The sequence below is a fragment of the Rhinichthys klamathensis genome, unplaced genomic scaffold, assembly GCF_029890125.1.
Source record: "Rhinichthys klamathensis goyatoka isolate OS25496 unplaced genomic scaffold, OSU_Roscu_1.1 h1tg000114l_1, whole genome shotgun sequence".
Taxonomy (NCBI): Eukaryota; Metazoa; Chordata; class Actinopteri; order Cypriniformes; family Leuciscidae; genus Rhinichthys; species Rhinichthys klamathensis.
The window spans coordinates 3,890,326-3,900,000 of NW_026606651.1; the positions used below are offsets into that span (position 1 = coordinate 3,890,326).

The 9,675-nt window shown below is 38.0% G+C and overlaps 1 protein-coding gene across 1 annotated transcript in view; it reads left to right on the forward strand.

Annotated features, from left to right (window-relative positions):
- pdlim5a (PDZ and LIM domain 5a) overlaps positions 1-9,675 on the forward strand; it is a 57,277-nt gene that overhangs the window by 29,182 nt on the left and 18,420 nt on the right. Inside the window, exons 6-7 of the mRNA XM_056254840.1 lie at positions 8,420-8,598; positions 9,299-9,338. Coding sequence (XP_056110815.1) covers positions 8,420-8,598; positions 9,299-9,338 — 219 coding nt within the window. The remainder of the gene's footprint in view (positions 1-8,419; positions 8,599-9,298; positions 9,339-9,675) is intronic.

Consider the following 9,675-nt stretch of genomic DNA (forward strand, 5'->3'; position numbering starts at 1 on the left):
AATAAAGAATACCAGTCACAGCAGCAATCGTTCTCCCCTCGTCATGTTCAAAGTTTATGGCCCGCCCAACTTGGAAACTTGGATATCAAAATTATCACCGAACTTCCAAGTGGTAAACATGACTTGAGAGGGCGTTCATGTCCAATTTTTAACTAGGAAACTCGTGTTTATGATATTTCCGAAAGCATGTGAAGGCAGCAATAGAGCTCAAAAGTGACACCAACTTTTCAGAGGTCTGGGTTCTGAAAGTATATTTCCAATTAATTTTCTCCATAGACGTTTCAGAAAATACACAACCTACCAGCTCTGAGATGAATCACAACATTACAGCATTTGATTTGAAGGAAAAACAAATTGTTAATATAAGACAAAGGCGCAAGACTGTGTACTTGCAGGTTTGTTGGGTCTCTCTGGGTGATCAGGCTGGTCTGTTGGCTGGTTTTAGGGAGGATTTGGGCATCTTTAAGCCGGTCAGACTGGGAGACCACCTGGTTCGTCTTGCTAAACCAGCTTTTTCAACCAGCTAAACCAGGGCTGTTATAGTTAACTAAAACCATAAAAAACTTGAAATAAAATAAACATATTTTATTTCAGCTAGTTGCCAAAGAAACATTTCTCATTTTCATTTAGTTTAACTTAATGTACTAAAATAACTAAAACTGAAATGAAAATGTATTAAAAAAATAAAAAAATATAATTATAACACTACAAGTTGCAATACAAATATTTTTATCTTAAATTCTCTGCTTTCAAATGTTCAAACCCTCAAGCTTTTTACATTTGAACTTCTCCACGTTTTCTTTCGGTGGAATATTAGTTAAATGCTGTAAACTTCTGTACACAAAAATGTTGGAAAATATGCTAATGTGAATGTAAATAAAGTAACCTAGTGCGCATTACATTCCCAAATGCACATTAAAGTGGAGTTTGTGAGAAGCAGCATTTACTGTGAACCAGACTGCTCTGAAAACAAGCTCTTATAAGCTGTGAGCGTGAAAATAAACACAGCACTGCTCTTCATTCTGAACAGAAGGGTTCAGGGTCCCCTGGCGGATCCGACCGTTCAGGGTTCAGGGGACCATGGCGGATCCGACCGTTCAGGGTACCATGGCGGATCCGACCGTTCAGGGGACCATGGCGGTCCGACCGTTCAGGGGACCATGGCGGATCCGACCGTTCAGGGTACCATGGCGGATCCGACCGTTTAGGGGACCATGGCGGTCCGACCGTTCAGGGGACCATGGCGGATCCGACCGTTCAGGGTACCATGGCGGATCCGACCGTTCAGGGGACCATGGCGGATCCGACCGTTCAGGGTTCAGGGGATCATGGCGGATCCGACCGTTCAGGGGATCATGGCGGATCCGACCGTTCAGGGTTCAGGGGATCATGGCGGATCCGACCATTCAGTGTTCAGGGGACCATGGCGGATCCGACCGTTCAGGGTTCAGGGGATCATGGCGGATCCGACCGTTTAGGGTTCAGGGGACCATGGCGGATCCGACCGTTCAGGGGACCATGGCAGATCCGACCGTTCAGGGTTCAGGGGATCATGGCCAGGGCTCGACATAAGCAATGGCCCGATGGCCCGGGGGCAGTAAAAGAGTATGTCGGGCTAGTTGATTGGCCAGTCACTGGCCCGCGCGGGTCAGTGACTGGCCATCAGCAAAACAAACAGCAAACGTCATATACAGTGGCGCGAAGAGTGTCAATGTTACTTCAGGTTATTTATAACGTGTTAAAATGTCAAAGAACTATGAGGCTGATACGAGAAAGAGGACATTCCTAGTAGGGCAGGGCGGTAAATCGAGTTTGTAGTCTGCAGTATATCGATTTTTTTTTTTAAACGATATGGAATGAGGCAATACCGTTTCGATACAGTAGTTTGATACGAGCACATCTGAAAAATAGCGGAGGTCGCAGTGTGAGCTCCTGCAGTGAAAGAACATAGTACAATTTGTCCTAAACATGACACAAGCTTATACTGGTAAGATATAGTTAACAAGTTTAAAGTAGCTTGCCCTGTCAGATGCTCTGACAGATAGGCTAACGTTACTGTTGCTGACTGAGAGATAAATACTTGCGCTGTTTAATGCGTTTGAGACGTGGTGCTTTACTCAGTGCTTAACTTACATTTCATCGGTATATTCTCCATCTGTAAATGTTAGAAAGTCAAACAAATATGTCCATTTCACTGTCAGGAGAGGACGAGCTTCTGCAACTGAATCTCCGCTAAAATTCAAGCTCCCGTGAACGAGCGCCGCCGCGAGCACGCGCGCCTAACAGACGAGCACAATAGAAGAGTAGCGCAATAATTCTGACTAAAATATACATATTGCTAAAATATTTGTTGTTGGAGACAATAAATGTGCCAAATGTGGAATTTTAAACCTACAAGTATGTTTTTATGAAAGTGAGCATTATAATGGGGTAATCAAATGCAGGCTAATATAATTAGTTTGTGCTTTTGTTTTTATTTTCATTTTTAGTTTAGCCTTAGTCATTTTAAAAACAAAAGCATTATTTTTGCTTTTAGATTGTAATGTTACAATGTTAGAATCATAATGTAATATGATTTTAACAACCTTTTTGCACATAATATATTGCATAGCCTACATTACATTCCCTATATTTGTTTCCATATCCTTCAATATCAATATTGTTTGGATATCATTGAGCAGGATGTGAAATAACATTTTTTTTTAAATAAATACAGATTTTCTTTATCCAAATAGAAAAACGTAGAAAGTACCGAGATATATATCGTATATCGCCATTTAACCAAAAAATACCGAGATATGATTTTTTTGGCCACCGCAGTCCTAATTCCTAGTGTCATGGAAAACACAGTACACCTGGGTGGAGAAAGGCGATGAGGGCATGTACTGTTTCGTTTGCCGGAAATTTCCAACAAAAGCCGACCAAAATGCATAACCGGCCTGCCGACGGGCTATCTAAAGTGTAATCAAATTCCCCCCTAAACTTCTGCCAAGCCCCCCTAAAAATGTGTAAAAAAAAGTGTAAGCTACACAAATTTGTGTTCGCTTCAGTCTTGTTATAATCAGATTCAGCGCGTTCTTCATTTTTTCTTCATTGACAGTTTTTTAGGTCATAAATGTTAAACGAATGACAAAAATAATTAGGCAAAGTAATATACTTTTGTCTAATTTCGCCATTTTGAAATGAAAATAGGCCGTAATATTACTCATCATGTAATGTAATAATTAGTTTACTGTCATTGTGAGGGGCCAAGAAAAATTAATCCTAATGTATACAATAAATACAGTTTAATGGAAAAGTGCTTTTCCTTCTATTTCTTTCAGGGCCAGTAAAAATATAGAAGGGGCCAGTAAAATTCTGATCTACTGGCCCTGGGGGCCAGTGGGGATTTTTTTTTATGTTGAGCCCTGCATGGCGGATCCGACCGTTCAGGGGATCATGGCGGATCCGACTGTTCAGGGGACCATGGCGGAACCGACCGTTTAGGGTTCAGGGGACCATGGCGGATCCGACCGTTCAGGGGACCATGGCGGAACCGACCGTTTAGGGTTCAGGGGACCATGGCGGATCCGACCGTTCAGGGGACCATGGCGGAACCGACCGTTTAGGGTTCAGGGGACCATGGCGGATCCGACCGTTCAGGGGACCATGGCGGATCCGACCGTTCAGGGGACCATGGCGGATCCGACCGTTCAGGGTTCAGGGGATCGTTCAGGGTTCAAGGGACCATGGCGGATCCGACCGTTCAGGGCGCCAGGGCAGATCTGGAGTGTGTCGGGAACGGCCTCAAGTGGTAACTCACTTTTGAGCTCCATCGTCCCAGTTGAATTCCAGGCTGCTGTTTTTGGATGTCTAAATGATGCCAAAAAATATGCATCATATCCAAAATATCATTGTGTGTTTAGTTGGTTTCCATGATGTACCTCTCCACATTTTTTTTGTAATGTGCTTTAGCTGGTTGGATTAGAGCACAAGTACACAACAGCTGAGTTTTGAATACTTGGAAGACCAATATGCCAGATCATATCCATTTATCAGAAGTCATGCCAACATTTAAACCCAACCAAAGTAGGAATATTTCCATGCTTCCTCATTTTTGTCATTTTTCTTATTTGTTTAATATATTTTTTTGGGGTCTTTATTCCAGAATGTTGTTTCATGGTCTGAAGACTCTGGCAGCATCTCTCTGTATCTCTTTTCGTTCAGTGACGTACAGTATGTGAGATTTTGTTCGTTTATGAGTAGTTGTCACTGTCAGTGCCTCTGATGTACGTGTGTATATTTAGATCTGCGTAATGGTATCCGTTATCTGTTTTGGTGTGTGTGAATCAGGGCTCTCCCTTGGATAATGTCCCAGGGGAAGCTCAGATGTATTTCGAGTGTGTGCAAACCTCCCTTCTGGGTTTCATATTTTAATGATGGTTTTAAAGTGCTGATTGACATTTATTACGCAGAAGAACTATCTAATTACACGTGCTGATGCACACACACATTCTGGGACACACACACACACACGCACGTCTCATCAGATCAGTGTGTTTGTTGTGATGCATTTTGTTTTTTCTGTGTACTAATAACTTTAATAGTATAATATCAGCCTGATAACAGCGCAGATTATAGTTTAATAAACCCGTTCTGCTTTTCGTTAAATGCTTAGAATGGCATACTATTTTTTTGCAATATGCAGTATGTGTACATAGTAGTATGCATGGGACACTGGGCTGACCTATTATGCTACTATTTCATTCTGACCATTTGAGAGCATTATATTAGCTAGATAAAAAGGAGAGAAAGAGTAAAATATTATAGACGTGGGAGAGAAAACTGATGAAAACCAAATGCTTCTCGTCATAGTGTGCACTCATCTAATGGTTTCTCCTCCCTCTCTTGTAAACTCTGATAAATCCTCCTCATTATCCTCATACAGCTGTACATTAAAGAATCAAATCAGTGCCAAGCCTGTGTCTGTGATTTTTATAGGCAACTGTTGAGAAACCATATTCCTCCTTAATGCAACCCTGTGTGTACCTGGTTCTGGATACTGTAGGCTACTTAGTTTGAATGGAAATAATTCTTCTGGATTGAGTTTGTCTTGCTCTTTGTCGACCGATATGGTGTTTTTAATGGCTGATGCTGATATCAATATCTTAAGAGCAGGGTGGCATATATACAGTTTGTAATGTAATTTACAATTGCTTTATTTACACAATATTAATCTCACAGAATACATTTGAGAACAGAAAATGTGCACAATTTTGGGAACTGGTCTGGCCAATATATCGATCTACCACATTTTTATGTTGGTCTACAAACATTTATATATATGAGAAACTGAAAAAAAATTAATAAAAAGTTGAGTCAAATTGCAATAAAAATATCAAAAGTTTAAAAAGTAATTTAAAATATTATTTTATCCAAATATTATTTTATCCAAATATTAATATTTTATATGTAAATATTATTATTTACCTAAATATTCTATATTATTGTGGAAATCTTTCTGGTCACTATATAATTACTAGATGTACAGTAAATGCACAGTTAAATTAGCTGTTGTTTAATAATTCCTAATTTAATTCATTTGTATTTGTGCCTCAACCATCCACATTAGACAGTTTGATTGTTTTTTTAATGATATATATATATATATATATATATATATATAGCTGAAGCTGAAGACACACACAAACTATATATATATACATAAATATATATATATATAGTTTGTGTGTGTCTTCAGCTGTTGTCTGTCTCAGAGGGGTTTAGGTATCAGTGTTGTTGTGTATATATTGAGTTAGTGATGATTGTGTGTTTAATGGTTATTTTCTCCTCTATGTGCTTTTCAGCAGATGACTCCGGCCATAAAGTCAGTACCATATAGATGCTCCTTTCATTGTGTGTGTGTGTGTGTGTGTGTGTGTGTGTGTGTGTTGCCTAATATGACAGTTTTGTTTTGCTTTTTGTTTTTTTTTCCAGGGAAATCCCCAAATCTATTTTTTTTTTAATGGCAGCACTTTGCTTTTATTTAACTTTGTTTAAACTTAAACACTAAGACTTATGATTTTCACATGACAGACAAATAAGCAAAAAATAAACCAGTCACTAAGCAAATCATTAAAGTTTTACACAATCCCTTACAAAAGCTTACTGTGGCATACAGTTGACAAAGTGATGTATCAGATGCTAATGCCATGGTATTTGGATGTGTTTTGTAGCACTAAATGATTTCCATATTCATGGTATTTGGTAAAGAATACCATTGCAGTTATACCATGTCCAAAAATAAAAAGATAGAATTACCATGGTAATGATTTGAATGACCGCCATATTCATGTCCCATGGTATTTACTAAAAAAAAACATGGTAGTATTATTAGTACTTTTTTATTATTAATGTAGTATCGCTGATAATGTAACAACAATCCTGTCATTCCAAACCCCAAAGATAATTCTGTGCCTCCATTCACAGCTACAACTACCAATTTGACGCTTCAAAAAGTTCATTAAGAGATCGTAAAACTAATCCATATGAATTGAGCGATTTAGTCCAAATTTTCTGAGGAGACTCAATCGCTTTATATGATGAACAGGTTTGACTTAGGCTTTTCTTCACATATAAACATTGATCAGCGAACATAAACAGAAGCTCAAACGTTCTGCGAAACATGAGAATGAACCTCATTGGTTCTTGCTGAAGCTGAAGAGAATTATCCCAGATTTTATTTCAAAATATCTTCGTTTGTGTTCCGAGGATGAACGAAAGTCTTATGGGTTTAAAACGACATGAGGGGGAGTAATTGATGACAGAATTTTAATTTTGGGGTGAACTATCCCTTTAATACAGAGCGCACTCAAGCAAAGTAAAGCTGGGTTTGTGTTTCATTGTGTGTCTGTTTTCATTGCATGAGCTTGTTGACGTGAGTTTGATGATATGCATGTCATGTTCCAACTGAGATGTGTTTTATCGCAGTGGGGGTCTTCAGGTAGTCAGCTTTTTTTTACTCGCATATCGGTTTGTCAAACACACTGAGTTAGCAAATGAAACCTGCCAACACTCTTTCGTCACACACACGGTCCTCAGCCTCAGAGTTGATTTATTGACAGCTTATGAATGCTGTACGTGCCAGTACAGACGGGCTTTGGCACGATCAGTATGTACTGGATGTAAAAAAAAAAGTTTTTTTGAGAGAGATTGGATTGACGTAGCTTGTAGATTTCGGACGTCTTACTGAGGCTTCGTAAACCTGTTGCATGTCTTTTATTCCATGTGCAGCAGCGCCATCTTCTGGTCTCATGCATTTTAAACCTTCATTTCCTCAACTACAAAGTTTTCAGTTTCTTTGAGGATTTTAGAACTCAAAAGCTCATGTTTCTGGTTAAAATGATGTTCACTTGATTCAGTTTTTCAGATCTAAATTAGTGCTGTTCGAATTCAAGTTACTTTACAGGTTTTACTATGGCAACTACACAGGTCAAAATACCAGTTACAACAGTTACACCACAGTAAAACTGTAGAAATGTACTTGATAAAAAAGTACAGGAAAATTATTGCACAAGTTTCTTTTTAGGAAGACTATTAATTATGAGCCTGTTGCATGTGTTTATTTCCGTGTGCATCTACTGGTCTAGTGCATTTCTAACTTTCATTGCTTAAACTACAGAGTTGTTTCGTTTTCTTGGAAGATTTTGAAACTAAACGTTTTTAACTAATGAGTGCTTTTTATATTCAAGTTACATTACAAAGATTACCTTTGGTAACCACACAGTTGGAAAAATACCATAGTTGTACTCGATATTAATATGTGATATTAATTGCAAAAGTTACATTTTAATACTCATTTTAATATGAATTATGAGCCTGTGGCACATGTTTTGTTCCATGTGCAGCAGCGCCATCTACTGGTCGAGAGCATATTCTAACTTTCATTTCCCTTAACTTGAGTTCATTACTACAGTTACACTACAGTAAAGCTGTGTAAATGTACTGGATATTAGTAATTACAGGAAAATTGTGAACGTTTTTTTAAGACTCTACTACCGGTGTAGACTAGTAACAACGCAGTATTTTGGCAGAAGCTATGGTTATCATACATATTTGAATATTTGACTCAAATGCCTCCAAAAGCTGATGACAATTTTTTATTTGATTCTTCATAGTGGTCCTCCAGCTGTGTCTAAGTGAGTACATCTGTAATGTGTGTAAAACTCCTCTGATAGAGAATGATTACAATGTTTTAACTTTCTTATTCCTTTTCTTATGCCTCCTTCCTCGTTCAGAAAACCTCCAGTTTACAGGTAAACGGGGGATAAGCAGCACTGTTGTTCTTAGTTGCTTCATTTGTGCATTTGATGTGCAGCATGATTACATGTACACACGACTGACAGTCAGTATCTCTCTTTGTGTGTGTGTGTGTATGTAGACTTCCTCGTAAGCCTATCACAGAGACAGACATTGAGTTTTACCACGTCCCAACTCACGGTGATGCCAGCAGGAAACGCATCATGGAGGACACAGAGGACTGGCGCCCACGGACAGGAACTTCACAGTCCAGATCCTTCCGTATCCTGGCTCAAATCACCGGCACTGAATCTGAACTTGGTGAGAGTGGAAAAAAATAATTTTATTATCTTATTTTATTTTATTGTTCCTTTTTGTAGTTTTTTTATTTTATTTGCAACATCTGATTTATTTCTTTATGAATGCTTTTCTAGGTCCACTTATTTAATTTAATTATTTAGATGTAAAAATTAGTAATGTATTGATTGAATTCAATTGTTCCATAAAAAAGAGCAACACACTTTTATGTTAGAAAAAAATATGCCCTCAGAGTTTATTATATATTATAATTGTATTATTATATTATTATTGCCCTCATATATATATATTATGGAACTGATATTGATGCATTATATACATTTTAGTCCTAAATAAAATGTTGGTCCTCATAAATAATAAACAGGCAGAATGCATTTCTGTGTAAATCGTTCATAAAAACATTCTTAGATAAAATGTCCCAATTGAATTCAATTTTACAGTATGCGTAACAATGGTTTTACAAACCATTTACACAGACATTTGTTCTGCACATGTTTCATGAATGAGGCCCATTGTGTGCAAAACCTTCAATACTGATTCTGAGATTAAGATTGAAATTGAGATTTTAAACAGGAACTTTGATGTTTTAAATTGAATTTCAGTGAACTGGAGGAAGTAAGAGAATGTGAATGTGTCTTTACCTCTATCTATCACATGAAAGCATGTCATGATGAATGTTTTCTGTCATGTTTATCTGTATCAGATCCCTCACAGGAGGCTGAATCAGCAAAGAAGACAACAAAGTAAGTTCCTCTTCCTGCCCGTGTGTTTGCTCGTATTGTGATGTTGATTTGTTTAGGGTCGCTGTACCGTGTGTGTGCTGTACCGTGTGTGTGCTGTTATTGACCTGTGTGATTTTGCCATTTTCTGGTGTTAAAGCTCTGGCTCTAGTTAACCAGCATGTGCAGATCACAAATAGTGCACAAAATAGTGTTTTTCTTTATTTCTCGACACTGAAAAAGACCTTTAGAAAATGTTGATCTTCAACCTCAGAAGGTCAAACTAAATTTTTTACTTATTTTCTGTTTCGGTTTGTAATTTTGCAACCTTTACTAGACTATTTGTGTGATTTAGTAATTT